The sequence below is a fragment of the Episyrphus balteatus genome, chromosome 2, assembly GCF_945859705.1.
Source record: "Episyrphus balteatus chromosome 2, idEpiBalt1.1, whole genome shotgun sequence".
In the NCBI taxonomy this organism is placed as follows: domain Eukaryota; kingdom Metazoa; phylum Arthropoda; class Insecta; order Diptera; family Syrphidae; genus Episyrphus; species Episyrphus balteatus.
This window is the reverse complement of record NC_079135.1, coordinates 113,869,456-113,892,547: the sequence shown is the minus strand read 5'-3', so window position 1 is coordinate 113,892,547 and position 23,092 is coordinate 113,869,456. Positions and strand designations below refer to the sequence as shown.

At 29.4% G+C, this 23,092-nt stretch overlaps 2 protein-coding genes and 1 non-coding gene across 4 annotated transcripts in view; 2 read left to right on the top strand and 1 right to left on the bottom strand.

Annotated features, from left to right (window-relative positions):
* The first annotated feature begins 2,983 nt into the window (after positions 1-2,983).
* LOC129911157 (uncharacterized) lies at positions 2,984-7,389 on the top strand. Its single transcript, XM_055988865.1, has 2 exons — positions 2,984-4,526; positions 6,487-7,389. Exon 1 carries the CDS (start codon positions 3,123-3,125, stop codon positions 4,113-4,115), a length of 993 nt encoding a protein of 330 aa, XP_055844840.1. The 5' UTR covers positions 2,984-3,122; the 3' UTR covers positions 4,116-4,526; positions 6,487-7,389.
* Positions 7,390-11,880: 4,491 nt separating this feature from the next.
* On the bottom strand, positions 11,881-11,953 carry Trnar-acg (transfer RNA arginine (anticodon ACG)). Its single transcript has one exon. It is a non-coding gene; the product is annotated as a tRNA-Arg (tRNA).
* Positions 11,954-17,496: 5,543 nt separating this feature from the next.
* Positions 17,497-23,092, top strand: part of LOC129911150 (anoctamin-1) — a 33,366-nt gene continuing 27,770 nt past the window's right edge. The window contains exons 1-2 of one of the 2 annotated variants that reach the window (XM_055988854.1): positions 17,497-17,789; positions 18,068-19,340. In XM_055988854.1, the coding sequence (XP_055844829.1) occupies positions 19,328-19,340 (13 nt within the window). In that variant the 5' untranslated portion in view covers positions 17,497-17,789; positions 18,068-19,327. The remainder of the gene's footprint in view (positions 17,790-18,067; positions 19,341-23,092) is intronic. The other variant, XM_055988855.1, reaches the window with a different exon arrangement.

The following is a 23,092-nucleotide window of genomic DNA, read 5'->3' as shown; positions in this document are numbered from 1 at the left end:
CTTTGTTTTCGTTTTGTTTTTGCATCATATTTTTTTCTATGAATTTGTTCGATACCACTAAAAAGAAAATGTTATTTTTCGATTTTTTCCTTCGGAACATTAATTTTTATCACAATAACTGCCAACAAAATTTTGACAGAAAAATAAAAAAATAATAATTTTAAAGCAAACTCTCAAGTTTGGTCGGCAAACTTCTACTTTTTCCGGAAGTTGAGAAAACCGAAAGTTTATAAACTCTCGAGTTGAGAATCGAAAGTTAAAAACGTCAACTTTGAGTGAACAAAACAAAATCCAGAAGTTGAAGATAAAAATCCTCAAGTTATGCTCAACTTCTAGTGAACAAAATCACCCTAAGTATACTGGGAAAAACAAAGACAAAAAAAAACACTTTAAAAAATCATATCTTGAAAATCTATCCATAAATATTTTTTTAGATAAGATTTTCTAGTTTTCTGGGCTGAAATCTAAGCGAAAAGTATAACGGCAGTTGGTGTCCAAAATTTTATTTTTTTGTAAACTAGTGTTATCAAAAAGTTGTATGAAAATATGGACTTCTTATACATTTTAACTTGTTTTTGTGATTTATAAGCCATTAGGTAGTTTTTTTGTTTATCTATATGGACTCCATATTATGGAGTTTTGCACAAAAAATTGACATCGCGACTTATGAGATCCGTCCAAATATTTGGCACCTTGTAAATACACTATGGCTGTTGTCTGTGAAAAATTTTGCGTTTGCTTTCTTTTTTTTTACTCCGTAGTGGTAGCCGCAATGGAATCCATGATAAGTGGAAAAAAATTTGTTTCATAAAAAAATATTTTTTGGAACCTTTTTTGTATTTTTCCCTAATTTCTCTACAAAACTTTGTTAATTTTATGTATATATGTACGTATTCGTTCAATAAACTTATAAGAATTTATTTTAGACCTTTATCAGAGTGTGCATCGCGTAGATTTCAAAATATTAACATTTCAATGCAACCACGTAAAATCTCTCATTTATTTTTTGAATTGAGAGTTTCCTTGCTTTTTTGTGTTGAACGTTTTGAATAAAGCAAACTCAAAACTTCTTTGCCCAAAACTTCTTTGAGGAAATAAGTAAATAATTTTTTATAATTACACATTGAAATGTTCAAGTTTTTTATTGATTTCCTTCATACTGAAAGCTTGGATCCTCGACTAAATATTTAACCCAATTCACACACGGCCTTAATTTTTGAAGAGAATTTTGTATTCGAGCTATCTGCGTACTACCAAAAAACTCGATAGAGAGTTGTTATAGGAGCTTGTTAACCAAGTCTTTTCGAAAATCAAATTTCCTTAACTTAACTTAATTAACCGCAGTATATTCGAAATACAACCTTTTTCGATTGCGTTTCTTTAACAGCATTTAAAAACTTTTTAAAAGTTGCTTAGCAAGTTCGAACTTCTATAAGCAATTTATTTTCTGAAGCTCTATACAAGCTATTACCTGCGGGATTTCAATTATAGAATTCTGTTGATACTGAAGCAAATTACTACAGAATTTGCTTCAGTATCAACACAATTCTTTTTTAACTCGATCTAAATGGTTTAAATCTATCGTTTTTTACGGCCATATTATTCACTAGTTTAAAAAATACATCTGGATGTAAACAATGTCAAATGTCAAAAATAAATCCAATTCCATAATATTCACTACTTAAATCCAATCTTAAATCCAATTTTTTGAATCCAATCTCGTTAAATCCAAACAAATTTAAACTGCTCTCTGGAGGTCTGTTTAACTTTATAAATCCAGATGTAAAATTCATTTTCACAGTGTTAAGTTGTTTTGTCAAGTATTTTGTGAAGGAAAAATAAAGATAAATCAAAATTTAACAAAATTTATTGAACAATCACATAATTTTTTTTGAGTGAATAATAAGAACAAAAAATTAAATCCTTGAATTTATGAAATTCGGATTTGGGCGATTAGATTTAAAATTAACTTTTATCCAAACTAAATCCGGAGTGAATAATATGGCCGTTACAGTCTTTTTTCTATTAACTCGACTTAAGCGGGTATTGATAAATTACTAGAATTTTTAATTGGTTTCGGAGATAACCTAAAAAAATGTGTTCGTTCCTTTTTTTTAGGTTATCTCGGAAACCTGACTTGATAGGGCAAAATAGACTTCGAATCTGGCTTCAGCGACTCGAAAAACATATAATTAACACATGGTATAAAAAAAGAAGGTATGATCATTAGAAAAAACTCAGTATCGAGAACTGTCAAATGAAAGAAAAAAAGATGGCTACTTAGTGTTTTGACAGCCCAGCCCATTGAAATTGTTGTTGTAAACAAATTTGTCTTGGAAATTGTTGTTGCTTTTGACTTTGCCAAATGCCAGACGTCAAAACCTTATTACCCCATTTTGTAAGATGGCGGCTCTAATGATCATACCTTGTCTTTTTATACCATGTAATTAACATAGTCGCACTCCCAGATCAAAAAATAATTTTTTTTTTAGGCTATGACATTTTTTGAGGTTATCTTGAAAACCTGACGTGATGGGACAAAATGGACTTCGGATTCGGTTTCAGCGACCCTAAAAACCTATGGATTCCACTAAATATAGCTCAAAACACAAAATAGAGAGTTACTATCCCTTATAAAAGGTTTGAGATAGTCATCGGAAAAATCCCGTTATCTTAAAAACTGTCCATTTTTTTACTTTCTGCCCATAGCAACTTTTGATCAGGGGCTCCAAGAGAACAACATACTAAAATTTCAGAAAATTTCACCGAGGGCCACTTCCCATACAAAATGTGCGGGGTCCTTTCATAAGGATTATATTTAAAATTTATTATTTTTCTCCAGAATTTTGGAGAGTTCCAAAGAAATAAAAATTATACCATCCCTGTTCAACTAAACTTGTCACCCTGCACTTGTGCCAAGTTTCAAAAAAGGAAACTGTCAAAAACAGCAAAACAAAAAAAGAAAACAAAAGAAAAGAAAAAAACGACAAGACAAGAAAGACAGAAAAATTTATAATGTTGTGCTTTCAAAAGTTTCTTAATTAATTAATTAACAAAAAAATAAAAATTGCATTTATTCTTTCATATATTTTTGTTTTCCAATTAAAAAAACATTTAAAAAAATGTTAATAAATTATCTATTTATGCTTTATCTAAGCATTCATTTAACAATATCAACAGTTTCTGCCAACCAAACAAGTATTTCTTCTTCTAATAATTCTGAAACGCATATTCTCCAAAATAATGCCAGTGCCAATGTCAGCGCTCCGTTGGCCATAATTCAATCCAAAGATGATCAACAAAAAATTAAAATTAACAAAAAAGGCGAACGTGTGCTAAATCGTGGAATTGCACCAACAAATTTGAATTCAATAGCAAATAATAGCAGCAATGTTAGCAAAATTATAACAAAATTAAATGAAACTCAAGCTATAACAATTGTCACTGAAGGTTCAGGAGTTTCTAAAATAAATCTAAAAAATGACACACTTGCAATTGCTGTTGCTGGGCAAAAAGTCAACAATTTGACAAAAATCCCCGCAGCAATGACAACAACAACAACAAAAGCACCTTTGCCTATTGTTTTAAATGCCACTGAAGTAAAGTTGCACGAAACAAAGGCAAGTGGCATTGTAACCACGACAATTAAGCCCACTTTAGTTGTTGCCCAGAATAAAACTTCGATTTTAGTTAAATCTCCTACAACGACAACTACAACTTCGACAACTACCACGACAACTTCCACAACGACTTCCACAACAACGCCAAAACCTAAAAAGCCAAAAGTTACATATAGCATTGATGACATGCCAGATTTGGCCAAAGTCATACCTAGTAGCTCTTCCAATAACAAATTCCCTTCCGAAACAAAATCTTCCGCTCCCAAGTTGAGTGTGGAAGAACCAGAAATACCACATGTCCAACCTTCACAGGAATTTGATGGTGGATTGTATCGCAATCATCGCGATTACATTATACCAATTGTTTCCATTATATTCGCCGTGCCAATTCTAATGGGAATGGTCATTGTGGCTTATCGGCGATTTAGAGATTTTTGGTCGACTCGTCATTATCGTAGGATGGACTTTTTGGTCGATGGAATGTATAATGATTGACAGGGTTATGCAGTTGGAACAACATAATAGATTTTGTTGTTCTTTAAAGGAGAAGAAGAAGAATGTAAAAGGAAACTTGCGGCCAAATTTAATGAAATCCTTTTTTTTTTTGAAATTTTATATCTACTTCCCACATGAATTTATTCTGTGATTTTGATTTTTTTGTTGGTTTTTTTTTTCATTTATTGGTGCATTTTGGTATTTTATTTTCCTAATCTTATTAAGACAGTAAAATAGGGACAAGCTTGAAAGTGCTTGAACAAAAAATCTCGCTTTTATTGAAATATTTTATAAGAAAAAATATTAACGTTTATATATAAATTTAATTAATTAATAATTTTACACTCAATATTTGTATTTGTCATCAAAATGTAATGCAGTCGGCAGCGATAGCAGCTTTTGTTTAAAGTGGTAAGACATGTTTTTTGTTTATCTTTTGTTATTTTTAAATTTTGTTTATTTTTAATTGAACTTTTGAGTTTGAGAGGCATTTAGGTAATTAGTACATGTGAATGGGGTTTGTTTATTTAATATAGAAATTTGATATTAAAAACTTGAAGAATTTTTTATAATTGCTCTTAAAAATTATAATAAGAAAGGCAAAATAGTGAATTCCAGAAATTGGTATGCCTTTTGTATAAAGAAGCTATTAACATGAATATTCTGAACGAATAGGTCGATTTCAATTCAATTCATATCGATTCACGTCATATTTGATTGTTCAAAAAGGAGATCTATCACGTTTTGAAGGGGACAATCATTGCTAAACGATGGAAATACAATTTATTTTTCGTCTTTCATGAAATTGGTTAGCTTATGCTATTTTTGTCGCTAACTGCCAAAAGTACACAGGATTCAAAATTGCAGAAAATCATTTCGTCGGTTTAGAGTGAAAAATACATAGCTAACTTCATTTTTACGTTCCTAACAAAAATATAAAAAATTAAATATTTCCAAATTTTGGAATAAATCTAAAACGATATAATCTGCTTTCGCAAATTATCTCATTTCGAATGTCAAATCATAAGTTTTTTAATTTGAAATTTAAACTGAGCTAATTTGCAATATTATTTCATTTAGGCTTTAGTGAAAACAGGTTATAAAGTTATTCTTGGCTCGATACAACTAAATTTAAAAAAGTAGATAAAATTTAATAGCTTTTATTTGGAATTAGCAAGTGGCAGTAAGCATTTTTGCACTTTAATCCTACGATTTAAGTATTTCTAAATCCATTTGCCTTCCATTATCAATAAAACATTTACATCCATTTTAAACTTGTTGCTTTAAAAAAATATAGGTACTAAGCATTTTTTGTATTAAAAAAAATAAAAATAAATTTTCAATGCTTCATTAAATAGTCCATAATCACGTCGACTTTCTTACATAGATTGACCTTTGTTTAAAATACAAACATTTTTCGTTTGAAATAATTTTTTTTTAATCCAAAAAGGTCGAATTATAATATGTTACGAAGTTTTATAATTTTCTACATGATTTGACCTTCGAAATGAGATAATTTGCAAAATTGAAATTTTTGTATGAGTATGAACTTAGCGAAGCACTTTTCGCAATTCGAATTAGGAGTAGTTTATTATTTTGTTGCTATTTTGTCGCTAATTAGTTAATGCAATTAAGATTTTGTGGCTCAGTTAGTTTTGGGTTTTATTAATTTTTCGCTAAGTTCATATAAACTGAACGAAATACGTAAAACACAAAAACTATTGAGGCAACAAACTATTGAGGACAAACTTTGCTAAGTTCATACTCATAACTTTTTTTTAATAGACAATTTTTTAAAAGCGGACCAATAGTTCATATTTCCTTATTATGGGCTATCCAATTTTTCAATTTTTTATATATAAAAACTTAAAAAAGGTCAAACAAATCAAGAAATTTTATGGGATACTTCGTTTGGGCATCAAATCCCATTTAAAGACACGTTTTTGTACTTTCAAAAACAAATTGTACGTATTTTCTTTTTTTTAGATTTTAATCAATTTCTTATAAAAATAGTCTTTTAGGATTTTTTTAAAAGTCCTAGTATTTTAATCAACTTTTATTATAAGGGCAAATACGTTTGACGACCCAGTTTTGCATTACATTTAGATTCAATTGAAAAATAATTTCTTTTTGAAAAACAAGAAACTAATTTTTCAAAAAATAAATTTTGATTTTATTTTTTTCATTCATTAATAAAGCTCCCTATTGAAGATTTTATGTCGAAAAAACCGTGAAAGATGTCCAAAAAACGTTATCAACTCTACCTCAAATAAAACGCATTTTTATTCTTAGACATTTAAAAAATTCATCATTAATGTCTGTTTTATTAAAATTATATTAATGACAATTTATTTTTCTTTATTTATTTCAGAAGCAGTATGAATTAAAACAATGAAGATAATAAGCTGTATGAATGATGACGCTTTTGTTAACCCCTCTTCCAAATTAATAATTATTGTGTCAATATTCTAATACAATACCATCAGGAATAAATCAAAAAAATTTAACAGACCACAAAAAAAAAATAAAATATATATAAAAATAAGCAAAATGCTGTTAAATCGATCAAATTGCAGGTAAATTATTTTAAAGCTTGAACTATCACTAGTTGTTAAAATAAAAACAAACAAAAAAATTGAATTGAAGATGTTGCAATACGTATTAAAAATACACCAATAACATAAATAATTAACATAAATAAGTAATAATAATTAAGCCAAAATAAGAAAAACAAAAAGTTGAACAAAACAAAAATCTTATAATCGAAATAAATACAAAAATAACCCCTTTTATAACCCCGAATTCCTGCAAAAAAAAAATATTAAAAAAAAAATTGTTTTAGTGCCTTAATGTAAAATAAAATTATTAGTTCAGAAAAATATACGAAATATAAGTTTAATAAAAATAAATTAAAAACAAAAAGAATAGCTTCAAAATAAAATTCGAATAACCAGCTTAACAATTAAAGGGAAAATAACATTTATTAAAATTAACAAAAAAAAAATATGAATTAAGTATCCAAATGAATATTAAATAAAAAAAAAAACTATTATAAACAAAAGAAAACATTTACTCTGATATTATATTTTTCTACTAAGCAGTATAATAAATACATAATAATTACCTTGATGTATTTACATTTGTATTTAAATGAAATATTTATATTTTCTGCAAAAAAAAAGAAAAAAACAACCCATAATTACCTTTATAAAATGTAAATTATAGTGTTGTGATAAAATTAAAACTAAAATTAATTAATTATAACTTTCATGTGTTGTACTAATATTTATGTGTATTATAAAATTAACTAACGAAAATACACCGGAGAGTGTATTTTTTTTTTAATTTTTTTTGTGTTTGAAGCATTTTCCTGGCATTTTATTTTTTGTTCCAAAAAAGAAATTTTAATTCGTTTGAATATTAACATTTTTATAAAAAAAAAAATAATTAAAAACAAAAATAATAACTTTGTGATTTAAATTGTAAGAAATATAAAGCAATAAAATTGTAATATGTTAAACGAAAAAAATTGATGTTTTTATTCCCAAAGAAAAAGAAAGGCTGGGTTTTCTATAATGGCAATTCCTAGTAGTGCATTTTGAAACCAAAGGGTTGGAATCGGCTAAGGCCAAAGTCGATAGTTGATAATCAAATTTCGAATATTGAGCAAAACTGTCGTTTTTTGACTATTGACTATCGCACATACAAATTGGCGCCCGGACGTGGGGCTTTTTGTTTGTTCGTCGTTTGAAAAAATTCTTGTTGAAAGAAAATATCTACTGTGGTTGTGTTGTGTTTTTTTAGGGAAGTTTTTCGTTTACCCTTTAAAATTCCTTTTGCCGTTTTCGAATTAAATTAATGAGTGGATCGATGATTTATTAAAACTATGGTACATTATGTATTTAATGATACATCTGATATGGGTGACCCTGAGGCAACACGGGAAGTTGGAGACGTGTATCGTAGAATACAAAATTACTGTAGATGAACATCAGGGAAGCGTCTTGAGTCCCGTGCTTTTTATTACAGTTCTTGATTACCTGTTGAAGGCACAATCACGGACAGAAAACAGCATGAAGTATGGTATCAAGTGTATCAGTCGTTTTCCTGACAGCCATTTCTACCTAATCTAACCTTTGGCAGCAGGATTAACAAAGTTTGATCGAATAAGAAGTACGAAGATCCGAAGAAGCCTACATTTTAAAAATACTATCTCTCAAACATGTACGAAAAAGTGTGACTCACTCACGTTCCGCCTGTTAGTAAATATGGTAAGATTGCAATTTTATTTCAGAGGCCAAGATGAAATTTTAAACAGCCACACGTATAAAAAGTCAGCAGTTCATAGTTAAACGATTTGACTTTTGCAACAGAGGTCTGGGGTTCGAATCCCAACACAGACCAAAGCTTTTTTTTTTATTTTTTTGTAACCTGTTTTTTTTTTCTTTTTTTCTTTTTTTAGTTTTGAACTAAAAAGTTAACAATCTAGCCTATTACAATGTATTATCATTCCCGTAAGTTCTACAGTTCAAAGACCAAATTTTGAATCAAAATCGACAATTTTCGCATTAAACAAAAAATGGTTACCCTCATGAAACTTGGCAAAGAGTTTGGTTTTGGAAAGGAAACAAGAATTAATTTTTTTAATGTTTTTTTTTTTGTATTATATTACCTGTACTAATAACCAAATCAAACTTTACTAAACAACCTAATTTATGTTTGTTTTTTTCGTTACTTTAAATTAAATGATTGCTATAAAATTGAGAAATAACATAACACGAATTTCATATTTACTCTTCTTCCATGTCAATTCTACCTTTTAGTTGAAAAATACGTTCATACCTACCAATACCGACAATGATAAGATAGTAAAAAAAATATATCTCTGCGACTTGTGGGTATCGATGTTAAGGTATATTTTTATACTGTTTGAAATTATGAACATGAAAACTCGACTGGGAGGTTGGCAGCTCCTGTAATCCGGCTTCTCGGAGGTCAGATTGTGGACCGGTTTGAGGTCGGGGTTTCTGTGCAGTGGGCCAGGTCATGTTGACGGAACGTCCGCACTAAGCTTTCCATCAATATGGGTGCCATGGAGGAGTCCAAGGTATTCAGGTTGGCTAAGGAGGGATGAACCGGGCCAGGGGCGAAAGCCAGCAGCCAAGAGTTCCCGTGGTAAGCAGTAGTGGGATAGCGTACCGGAGTGTTCTGCCATTGTCAGCCCGACCAATAGAGTCGAACCACAATCTTTTTTTATTTTTTTTATTTTATTGTTTTTTTTTTGCCTACAAATAATTTCTAGATATTTTATGATTTTAGTAAATAGTGAAACTTATTTTATGGAATATTGAATATTTATTTGTATAGGTTTATAGAACGAGAAACTGAGTGAATGAAAAAAAACAAAACTCTGTCGCATGAATTGCTCATAGAATTCTAGTTGCTTAATTTATTAACTTTTTATATGAAAAACAGGTAAATGTTATTAAAAAGATTATTTGAAAAATACAGAAAATTCGTTCTTCAAAAGAAAAACCTGTATTTTAGTTGAATTTTAGGTCCAAAAAAGGGAATACAGTGATTTCTTTTTAAAAGATTTTTTTAAAAGTAAAATGCACGACTAGGTCACACGAACTTGCTGTTATGGTAAGAGTTCTTTAAATTCCTATAGTTATTTAGAAATTTATAAGGGAATATTTTTAATTTAATTTTATTAGAAGTGTATACAAAAATTTGCTTTAAAAATTAAAAAAAAATCTCTTTTACCTCCAAACGAAGTGTTACATCTTACATACCATTTCTTGTATAGCTAGGGTTGTAAAAATATCAATTTGAAAATGCATTTGAAATTAAAAAAATGTTTATTGCAAATACAAAAAAATTGCATTAAAAAAATATTTAGTGTAACTGAAAAAAATTTGCATTAAAAAATTTTGTATTGCAACTGAAAAATATTTGCATTGAAAATAAAATATTTATTGCAAGTAAAAATATTTTGCATTAAAAAAATGTATCCATCGAAAAAAAAATTCAATGTAAAATATGTGCAGTAATAATTTTTTTAATACTCGTCGAATTTCTTACCATTTTGGCTATTTGACCTTTACCAAATAGTCAAAATTGTTAAAAAAAAATCGACGAATAAAAGAATTCAATACATTGAATTTTTTTTTTCAATGCAGAAAATTTGTATTTTCGATAAAATGTGTTTTTTTTTTATTTTTATTTGCAATAAAATTTTATTTTCAATGCAAATATTTTTCAATTGCAATAACATTGTTTTGCAATTTTTTTTTTAATGAAATATTTTTCAGTTGAAATAAAAAAAAATTTTTTAATGCATTTTTTTTTTTCAGTTGCAATGAATTTTTTATAAGCAATAAATAGGTATTTTGTTTTAAAATTGTAATGAGAAACAAATGCATTACAAAAATATATTTTTTACAAAAATGACAAAAATATGACAAAAAATCTTTGGAAATTTATTTTGAAAATCGTTAGTCGATAAAAAAAAATAGTTTTTTTTAATACAAAATTTCAGACATTTTGCCAAATGCCAAATAAGAAAATATGTTACGCGAATAAAAAGAAGATATTAATCTGAATTATTAAAACAAATTTTTCAAAAAAAAGTAACAAATACAAATATGTACAATTTATAAAAAATTACAGAAATGGTTTATTTGAACATTTTTCAAGATTTAAATAATAGGACCTTTTTAGGGTCCTTTACGTTTATTTTGTATTCAAAATCGTCAGAGCCGTTTTTTAGTAAAACAACAAAAAAATTTTAATGCAAAATATTTTTTTTTTTGCAATAAGATTTTTTATGGAAACATTTTTTTAAATTTTAAATGCATTTTTTTTTATTGAAATTTTCCATCTTTTTCTTTTTACTAAAATCTCAAGATATCTCCAAATTTTCGTAGACAAGAATAAAATTAAATAAAAAAAAAATAAAATGAAAAAAAAAATTAAAAAAAGATTGTGGTTCGACTCTATTGGTCGGGCTGACAATGGCAGAACACTCCGGTACGCTATCCCACTACTGCTTACCACGGGAACTCTTGGCTGCTGGCTTTCGCCCCTGGCCCGGTTCATCCCTCCTTAGCCAACCTGAATACCTTGGACTCCTCCATGGCACCCATATTGATGGAAAGCTTAGTGCGGACGTTCCGTCAACATGACCTGGCCCACTGCACAGAAACCCCGACCTCAAACCGGTCCACAATCTGACCTCCGAGAAGCCGGATTACAGGAGCTGCCAACCTCCCAGTCGAAATTGCATGCCCATAATTTCAAACAGTATAAAAATCTACCATAACATCGATACCCACAAGTCGCAGAGATATTTTTTTTACTATCTTATCATTGTTGGTATTGGTAGGTATGAATGTATTTTTCAACTTTATAGCATTGACATGGAAGTAGAGTAAATATAAATCTATTTTTAGAAGTTGTGCTTTGTATTTAAATACTCAATTCTTTTTCATTCATCTTAGGTAGGTAATACCTACTACCTACTAGGTATTGAATATAAAAAAAAAAAACATATCAGTAACTTAATTTCAGTACAATTTCGTTTTAAATGCAATGGACAGCGTTTAAATAAATTTTAATAAAATAACACCATAAATTGGATGCACAATAAAATATTTTTTAAATTATTTTACTTTACTTGAGTGTTCATTTTGTTAAAAAAAAAATTGTTTTTAAGTACTGTGAATGTGATTTGGCTAAATAAAAAAAAAATAAAAATGAAATTCGATCCTGCCAGGAGTCGAACCTGGAATCTTCTGATCCGTAGTCAGACGCGTTATCCATTGCGCCACAGGACCCATGTTAAAATTGATACCGAAATGAAAATATGAGTAAATACCTCACAATCAGTAGGCATAAAATTAATACATACATCAAAATATTTATAATCGACGGCAAAAAATAAATTGATAACGTAGGTGGAGTTGAAAGATGAACCAAATTGAGGAAGGTAGTAGAAAGATACCAACAATGCACAAATTAACAAAATTATTGAAGTTATGGTATCTTTCTACATAAATTAAATCTTTTACACATATGTAGTATAGTTATTAAGAAAAATAAAAAACTTTCTTTATACAGCGAGCAAAAAAAAACTGCAAACAATAAAAACATTTGCATTTTTTTGCTCGTCTAAAAACTCATATTAAGGTAGACTTTTGACCAAATAATGGTTTTGGAGTAAAATATTCCACAAATTGACTCTGTTTAATGAAAATAAAACTGGTCCAATATGTCTAATTTGGTAACTTAGTTCTTGTCTTTGTCTCTTTAAACCTCTTCTGTTTGCATTTTTTTTGCTCGCTACTGTACCTACCTACCCACCACGTTTTCTTGCATGTTTTTGTTAAGTTAATCAAAAATTATTCTACATGAGTTTTTTTTTATAAAAAAAATACGTATACGCCATACACCGTTTTCTTATAAAGCAAAGTTATTGAAATGTTATTATTCTATAGCTATATGTAGGTATTCTTTCCCCAGAAACAAAATTTACATTCTTGGGGTGAAAAATGGGAAACAAATCTTTTATATTTTTTTTAAAGAAAATATAGAAAAATAATTACTGCCAGATCAGATGAATGTCATAGGTATGAGAAATCAACTTAAAAAAGACCCCGAAAGTATTATGATTAGCATCAAGCTGATGAATTTAATTTTGCAACTAGCGCCAAAAAAAATAAAATGCACGATTAGGTCACACGAACTTGCTCTTAGAGTTCAAGTGGCTTAAATTTTTAATACTTTTTATATAGAAATTTGGAAAATGTAGGTAGGTACCTACTATATGGGTACAAAAAAAAAATTAAATTAAAAAAAAAATAAAATTAAAAAAAAAATTAAATTAAAAAAAAAATTAAATCTGAAATCAAATTGCCCTCCAAAACAAGTTTGCAGTTTTGATTGATATATTAAGATGCATTTTTTGAAAAAAACTTTTCAAAATCGTTAGAGCCGATTTTTAAAAAAACTAATAATAATAATAATATAAAAATAATTTTTGAAATTTTATTTTTGGCTTATATTTTGGTTTATACTTGGTGGCAACACACACAAGTTGTTGTTGTTCATTCAAAACCTTCAATATAAATTGATTACACAAGCAGCTGCCCTGCACGTATAGAAAGCTATACACAAACCTCTGCTTATATTGTTTTTTTTTTTTAATTTATTTATGCTTTTTCACAAAATTCGTTGAAATCGAATAAGGAGTTTCGGAGCAAATCGGTTCTATGGGAAGTACCGTTAATAATGTTTTTCAAAAATAAATTTTTTCATTAGAAGATAGACCGTCTTGAAACTTTCAATTAAATTTTTTAAACAAAATCGTTGGAGCCGTTTTTGAGCAATTTTAACTTTACTAAAATCGGTATATGACAAGTAGGGGAGAGTGGCGGACAGTGAGACACCCTTTTTTTAAATTGGTATATCTTAGAATGTTTTCGAGATAGCTTAACGAAACTTTGAAGTTAGTTTAAGACATATTTTATCTTAATGTTGCAAAAAAACTTATAGTTAAAGAATGAATGAGGGCATCACATTGGACTAAAATGTAGAAAAAGTCAAAACGTCTCACTGTTTGAAAGGGGTGCGATCAGTGAGACATTCTTAGGTGAAAAAAAAAATAACGAAAACGTCAAATAATTAGGTAATTGACAAGTATATACTTAATTAATTTATGTTACTTTAACACATTTATTCAAAAAAAAAAAACAAAAAGCCAAAAAAAAATGAAAGAAAAAACAATACGAAATCATTTTGAAGTCATGCTAAAATAATAGATTTTTTTAAAATCTATATGTCTCACTGTTTGCTTTTTAAAAAACCTATGTCTCACTGTTTGCTTTTTAATAATGTCTCACTGTTTACTTTTTGTCATTTTTCGGAAAAATATAAAATTACAAAAAACGAGAAGGAATTCTAATTCAATGATATTTTTTTATGAAAGAACATATAAATATAATACATATGTAAAAAAAGTTCTGTCCACTAACCAGATTTTTTTGTGTTATACACTCTTTTTATAACACTCCAAAAACTACTTTCACCTGATTTTGTGTGATATTTTACGGCGGGGGAAAATGGACAGCTTTAATTAAGTCGGGACAAAATTAAAAGACGCAGACGGGGAAATAAACGTTTTGACCCAAACTAGCGTTACTGTGCTTATTTTCAGAAAAGAGAAAAATGGATTGTCTCACTGTTTGCACCGTCTCACTGTCCGCCACTCTCCCCTACCGTTATTTTTGGTCCAAAAAAATTAATTCCAAAAACCCCTCTGGAGAGTCCTCAAATAAAGGCCCCAACCCATAGAATCCGTTGCGTCCGTTCCGTCGAAGTTTTCAACTGACAGCTCGATAAAATACACACGTTCTTATAGGAAGCGACCCATAAGCAACGGATTGGAAGGAGACGGACGGATTCGACGGAAGAAGTAGCCCAACTTTCTACTTTTTCGTCCGTCGTATGCTTTGACATTGGTTGTCAACAATAGATCTGTTCAATTTTCTGTTTTAGAGTGCACACCGGGGAATTTCAGAACTAAGAACTGTGTTCTTTCCTTCTCCGATTTTATGAATTGTGAACTTTAATTGTATATTTGTAAAGAAAATGTAATAAAAGTAACATTTAATGATATATCTAATAAATTATATCAATTAAATACTCAAATTCTGTTGTAGAGTTCAATTTTATTATGCCAAAGTCATACCTACAACTCATAATTTGTTATAAAAAAATTGTTTTTAACTGAAGAGCAAGTACCTAGAGGAAATCTAGTAGTGCATTTAATTTTATTAAAAAAAGAACAACAATAATAGTTGAAAATTTCTTGCATCAGAACTTCCTTAGTGCACATTCAGCTATAAAATATCGAACACACCTTGGAATTTGAAGTGAGCTGTCAAAAAACAATCCGTCGTACGACGTATTCTATGGGTCACCCCCTTCTGTCCCAAACTTCAACTTCAACGGATGGATTGACGGAACGGACGCAACGGATTCTATGGGTTAAGGCCTTAAAGCTACATATCAAGTTTGACAGTTTTTTTTTCAAAAATAATTGAATAAAATAACTTCACTTTAAAATTAATATTAAGGCCGTGCGTTTTTATTAATGAGGAGAAAAGAGGCAGAGAAAAATATTAAACAATAAGCCATACAGCTGAAATTTTTTTGTTCACCTCAATAGTGTCAAAAATTTTACATTGTGTTAACTATTTAACGCAATTCACACACGGCCTAAGTGTATAATTCCAGCTTTGGAAAAAAGCATCATTTATAACTGTTAGTGTTGCCGTTGTTTTTAAATAATTTTTATTTTATTTTAAGTAGTTTTTTAGAAAATTGTCCCTTAGTCAACAATGATTGTATTTAACTCCTCTACAAAATATCATTATCAATTCTTGGCTCTTAAGTTATCGTAATTTCCCCTCAAATGTTTCCGTTTTACTTGAGTAAAACTAAAAGTCGTGTAGAAGACGACTTATTAAAGAAACAAGAAAAATACAAGAAAAACCCAACAGCGAAAAATATGCTAACTCTGAACTGTTTTTGTGCCTGCTGATTTCGGAACATTTTGTATGCAATGCTCCCAAAATTATCAGATGCGTTTTTTTTGTCCAGTTAAGGTCGGTGGTAATAAAAAAACACTAATCCAGTCAAATAAGGATTTAACCTCGGAATCAATGTTAGTAGAAATTTTTTTTGCTCAATATCTTCCTTTTGCCATTCTATAACATAACTCAAAAGTCTAGAAAAATCTCATGTCCGCTTGTCGCGATTTCAAGGTCAAATCGCGAAATGGAGATTTTCAAAATTAGCAAAAAAAGGCTATGGTATTATATACACATATGATACATGATTTCAAGGTATTTTTTAATGCTGATTCCAAAAAATCTAAAATCAAGGCAATCTGACGTCTCTGAAAAAAGTTATACCTGTTTTTCATCTTTCAACCCATATTATTATAACAGTTGCTAACTTACTACCGAAAAACCCTTAAAAGTAATGGTAGCGGAATCATATTTTGCATGAGGGTTTTCATATCCATTATCATTGAGAATCAAAACAATGCAATGCAAAAAAACATTTATATCTATGACAAAATGGTATTTTTTGAGAAAAGGGGAAATTTTGGGATGTGCACTAAAAAACATCCTGTTACAATCTTGGAATTAGTGCTAATAGGCTAATTTTTTTGTTTCTATCTTTGTTTGGATATTCTATAACTTATGTCAAAAATCTAAAAAAATCTCATGGCCGCAAGTTCTTATTTTCCAGGTTAAACTTAGTTAGGTGCAGATTTAAAAAAAATAATAAGAACATTTTAGATTCTTATATGTATACCAACATAACCCATATCATTTCAAGGTATTTTTTAACGCTGATTCCAACAAAACCCACAAACAAATCAATATGACCATCCCTGAAAAGTAATGTACCTTATTCATGTTGATCTGACACAAATATCTGAAGAGTAGTTTTTCAATTTTTTCAAATCTGCACCTTATCTTCAAACCAAGAAAATTAGAAATGCGGACATGAGATTTTTTTTAGATTTTTGAGGGTAGTTAAAGAATATCCAAACAATGATTAAAATGAAAAAATTAGCCTATTAGCACTTATTCCTAAGATGAACAAGAATCTTCTTTAGTGCATATCCTAAAATTTGCCCCTCCATCAAAAAATACCATTATTTCGTAGGTATATATTTTTTTTGTAATGGATTGTTTTGATTTTTAATAATGATGGATTCTAAAATCTTCATGCAAAATTTGGTTCATCTACCATAACCTTTAAGGGTTTTTCGGCAGTAAGTTTGCAACTGTTATAATAATATGAGTTGACAGATGAAAAACAGGTATAACTTTTTTCAGAGACGTCAGATTGTCTTGATTTTAGATTTTTTGGAATCAGCATTAAAAAATACCTTGAAATCATGTATCATATGTGTATATAATACCATAGCCTTTTTTTGCTAATGTTGAAAATTTCCATTTCGCGATTTGACCTTGAAATCGCGACAAGCGGACATGAGATTTTTCTAGACTTTTGAGATATGTTATAGAATGGTAAAAGGAAGATATTGAGCAAAAAAAATTTCTACTAATATTCTTTCCGAGATTTACCCCTTTTTTCTCCTTATTTTACTGTATTACACACCTTTTTTTTAATTTTTTCGCAAATTATGTTTTGTATTTTTTTATCAGCCAACTTTCGCAGTCCTACCCTATAAACAGGAAATTTTATACTGAAAAAATCCCCACTTTAAAAAAATCCCATTATTGCATTGCGCTGTCATTCTACAACTGTCAACAAAAATCCACTACAAAAAATACGTCATATTTTTTTTTGTTGAATGAAACTGACGTAATTTCACAAACATAAATAAATTAAACAACAAAAAGCTAAAAAAAGTGAAAAGCCAAAAGCAACTTAAAAAACACGTCCAATTTGCAACTATTTACTACCTACTTTAGTTTATATAAGTTAACAAATAAAAAGAAGCTCTATTCTTTTTTAGTTTAAGTTGATTTTTGTTTTATATATTTTAATATTATATCAAGCTTTTTACAAGTGAATTTATACAATTTATTTATTGCGAAAAAGTCTCTCATAAATACTTTCTCAAGTGTAAGTTGTTTTGTATCTTTTTTTATCTATTGCAAATTCCATAGTGCTTTACTAATAAGCAAAACGAAATCAATTAAAAACACTCAGAATTATGATACACACACCCAAAAAACAAAAACTTTTCTAATTGCCTTCGCAGCCGAAATTAGATTGTTTTTATTTTCTGTTTTTCATTAATATTCTCTCTTCTCTTCTTTATGAATTTCGCTAATTTAGTTTTGTTAGAATTTTTGGTGTGAAATTTATGTTTTCTCTTTATGCTTCCTCTGCCAAAACAGCAACAGCCTCAGCCAGTCAGTGTGACAAAATTAATCATCACACAAACAATTCCAATTTACTCCCACATAAAAGGAGCAAATGAGCAAATGATTTAGTACCTAGTTGTTTTTTATTCAATCATCATAACAATAATAATATGTCGACTAAACAACAACAAGTGTTGTTAAAAACGCTTAAATAAATGCGACAACGATCATATTCCCTCCAAGTAGATTTTGTGTCATAGTCGTCGTCAGTCGTCACAGTTGAGATACTGTCGCATTCAGCAAACCAAGCAAGCCAACAACAGCAGGTTGTTTGGTCAAATATAAAAAAACAAAAAATGGAAAACTATGCATAGAGGTCACCAACAACTACACAAAACACTGCTCCCCTTTTCATACGCTTGAGTCGGCAGCAGTGTGTGCCACTGTCACTGTCTCCATCTCCTCTGTACTCCGTCGTTGTCGTCACCTCAATGAAAATGCTAATCGAAATCAAACAGCTACAAAAACAAAGCAAAAGCAACCACTTTTATTACGCCCGCCCTCCATGCGAATTCAAATCTAATTCATCGGTGAGATAGAACAAACGCAAAAACGACTACGATCGACGACACGACCAAAGAATCAAAAAGACCCCCAACGAGAGCGCCGCGCCGTGCCATTTAAAGCAACTTACTAGAACAACAAATATAAACTCACTCGTAGTAGCGCTAGCGTTTTTTAATCAGTCAGTTTTCGCAGTTCAAAGAGTGCCAAATGTTCATTGTAAATGGTCGGTCGGTCATTCTATGTGGTGGCGGTGCGAGATTTTAGAACTAATCATCGGCGAAAAAAGCAAAAGCCCCAAAAAAGAGAAGAGTAACCTTTTTGAAGCAATAAATCCCATTCCGGTTTCCGTTCACAATTTCGGTAGAAAGGACGGCCGGTGAATTATAAAAAAAAAGTCAAGTCTTACTTGAAAGACTTGTTTGACCTGTTGTCGTTGCCGGTTAAAAACCTCGTCATCATCAGAATATCATTAAACAACTTGTATCTCTACTCCTCCATTTGTATTATGTTGCCAATGCCATCATTGCCAAAGTGAATATATTTCACCTCGTCATCGGTCGTCGGTCGTTTCTCGTTAGCCTACACAAAATTTGCTGCTGAAAGACTCGAAAAGAAAGTTGACCGGTTGACCTGACTGCAGCCACCAAGAGCAACAAACATCATCACACTCAAAATATAAAAATTGGTTTTGTTGTGTAGAGCTTTAACGCATTTTAGACCAAAAAAATGTATTCTCCTGGTAACTATTTCATTTTTGTTGTTTTTCGGCCGAATATTTTTTTGATATTTGAATGTGATTCGATTTTATTGGTGTTGTGCGTTTAGTTTTTTTTGTATTTATTCTATTTTTCACAAATTGTTCAAAACAACTGTGTACATACATTTTTACTCTTAGCACATTAAAAAAATTATTAACCTTTTCCACCTTGTTTGTTATACTATTTCTTATCAAATTGTTTTTGTTTGATATGCTCCTTTCCATTTTGTGTCTTATACATTTTTTAATAAACACGTTCGATTGTACATATATCTTAAATTGTGTAATCTCTAAATTATAGTGAGCATCTGGTAAAGATGACTGCCTTACTTTGCAGATGATGTGTTTTTTGAGATGTTTTAGAGCTAAACGGGTGGGTTTTTTTTTTGAATTTCCATTTTTGTTAATGCTCTCGCGCTCAATTCGACTCGACCCTTGTTTGTACATTATTTTGTTATTTTTTATATTTATTTTATTCGATGAGATGTTGTGTTTTTTCTATTTGTTTTTTAGTTTTTATTTTTTTTTCTAAACTCAAAGTTCTACTAGTAGGTACTGTGTGTTGGTGAAAATGTTTAAAAAGCTGACGTAACCCCTATCTAGGAGATAGGAGGACCATAATAATAATAATTGAATCTATGCAAGTAAGCAGTCCCGTAGTAAGAAGGGTGTTTGATCAGAAAGTGTTTTTATGTTTTTTATTTGAAATTCATGTGCCTACTTGTGTCGTCATTAAAGAAAGTAATATTCTCAAAAAAATGATTGTTTAAAACTTCAAATGTCACTGTGGCGTATGAGTAACATTTTTTTTTTTTTTTGTTATAAAAAGAAATTTTTTCAATGAACACATAATCAGCAGCCTTTTGATGGTCATTCACTGAATTTTGTAATAATTTTTGTAACATAATTTTAATAAAAATTTAAAATAAAAAAGTCTACAACCTGTCATTTTGTGTTCAATCAAGTTTAGTTCAAGTTTTTCCTACTTTGGATTAGTCCAAGTGAGTGAAAAGTGTCAAATATCAGTTGATTTGTTAGTTTAGGATAAAAATGCGAGAAAATATGGTTTAGTTTTTGGTTAATAATAAGGAAAATAAAATATGTAAATATAATTTTAAGAAACTCATTTTTAACGAGGAAATGCTTTTCAATTCAAAATTTTTGTTGCAAAACTTATTCTTTGAGTGATTTCCGATGGTGATTTCGATTATACCGAAAATTATAGACTTTTAACTTTTTCCTTCCGTTGAGTTTAAGATGTTTTTTACGATCCTTGATTTCTGTTTAAGTTTGATATAATTGCTTGAATTTTAGTATTTTTATGAACAATCGTACTTTAAGCTTGCTAGGCCCGAGGACAGACTAAATTTGGGTCAATGAAACAACAAAAAATCAACAAAATTTATATCAACATTTGAATTATGTGTGTGTGAGTGCTCTTGGTTTCGAATCTGAGTTCAAACCCAAAAGCGAATTTCTCTTCTTTCCAAAAGAAAAACTGACATCCGAGGCCAATAAAATACTTTCAGTGGCACCAAGAAGCAGTCCGAGCAACTATCCGAAAGCGCAATAAGTCTTCCCTAAAATTATTTAAATTTATCAGTTCACTTAACTATTACTTGTAGAATTGTTTCATTTATTTAATTAAAAGGAATAGATAGTTGTAATTTTACCGTCAATAATATCGCATAATTTAAAAATATAAATTGTATTCTAAGTTTTAGACTTTAATTTTGAACTATAAGTGGTTTGTATACCGACCAAAATTAATTCTATTTGAACACTTAATATTATATCCATAACCTAGGCTATTAAGAAAATAATTGCGTTTTCTCTATTAATAATTCCAATTCTTATAAAAAGAAAGACTACATTATAATATTATTTTTTTTTTTTTTTTCAAAAAAAACTTGTCCTTTTGCAAATTATTTCCCTTAAGTTATAAATTTATTTAAATTTAAATCCCTCTGGAATTTTTTATTTTTGCGTTATTTTTTTTTTGCCTTGTACATTCATTTATCAACTGAAGAAACTATTTTCAGTGGTTTTAGCCTTAAATGAAGCCTCAAAAGTCCCTAGATAGTCCCGATACCCAGCGCTCCGAACCTACCACAGTACAAAAACGATAACTTTAAACGCATTTTTCTCGAAACGCGTTTTTGTCCGCGCCGTGCAACGTAACTCAAAAACTAATGAAGCTATCGACTTGACTTGCAAATTACTCGTTAATTCATTGGCCATTGCATGAACCTAAAAGTTCAATAAAATTTTCAAAATAAATATTTTTTTTTTTTTAAATTTGTTTATCAAAAAACATTGTGTTTTTTCGTTTTTTTGGTCTCTAATTTTTATTTTACACTGTTTTTTATTTTTAAATATATTTTATTGGGAAAAAAATTCTTTTTCGATTATAAATAATTTTCTAGACCTGGGCATTGCACGGCGCAAATTCGAGGCGTCAACTTTAAAGAGCTGTAGAGCCGCCATTTTGTTTTTTTTGTACTTCAAAAAAATTGTATAAATACTTCATATTATGTCAATAATATCACATACTTTTCCAAATTTCAATAAATGCTATCAGTTTTCCAAAAAAAATTATTGAAAAAGCTGTCGTCCAGAGGGTTTCCCCCCTTAAAATTTATTAAAATTGATTAAACAGGGAACAGACCCAAAACTTGGTTGTCAAAAGAATTCACTTTCATTAGGTATTCAGGAATTCTCATTTCAACCTGAACCAAGCCGAGTGAATTATTTTAAAGATTTTCAATAATTTGAACATTATTTTAAAATTAAACAGAACATTTTAATTGTGATTTGAACCTCCTCACATAGCTACGTATCTGGAAATTAGCCTTGAATGGATTTTTGTTTACTCATACACGCATTTGATAGTCGCATTCATCTGTAATTCATCATCATCAATCAACCGCTCGATTTAGGTATCAGTTTAAATTGTTTTTAAAATGAGTGAGGATCGGTATTGTTGCCAAAGTTTGGAAGGTACATTGTTGTGATTTTTAATTTTAATTCAAATGATTGCTTGTAGAAATAGAATCATTTAAGGCTAGTCATTGTCTATTTTATAGAAATTGTGTGTCACATCAAAACGTGATCAAAACAAACCAAAAAAAAAAGTGATTAGAAACTGCTACTCAAAATCGACAACAATTATCTTTCGTATTTACTATAAATCAATAAAATTATTCACCTGGAGCACAATGTTTGCATCAGAAAATAGGAGGGAAGATAAGTTGTGGATACTTTAGAATAGAAATCCAAGTGTTGTTATAGGACGGTAAATTTAACCGGCTCAAAGGTGAAAAGTTTAAAAACAAAACGAAATTTTAAAAAGATTTAATCTTGAACTTTATTATTATTTGTGTTTATTTATAGATCATTTGGAAAATAATGATTTAATATTGAACTTGCAATGTCGTCAGTTATGAGTAATTTTCTAATTGTGATCAGAATGATAGAACCATGTGGTGGCTTTTTTTCTGTTCTGAATAATTCATCTTGAGTGTAGATGCTAGAGAATTTTTACTATACGATCGTTTTTAAAGTGCCGGGTTATTCAAGGTTCCACTGTCACCACCTACCCTATCTACCGTTTTCGTTTCGACGTAAACTTTTGGGACACCCTGTATAAAAATTTTTCAAAAAAAAAGTTGGTATGCCATTTTAAAGAAAATATTATTCAACACATAAAAAAGATATTTCGAAATATTAATCCG

What these genes read in the sequence shown, in the direction of transcription:
- LOC129911157 (XM_055988865.1), top strand. Translation starts at nt 3,123, where the DNA reads ATGTTAATAAATTATCTATTTATGCTTTATCTAAGCATTCATTTAACA.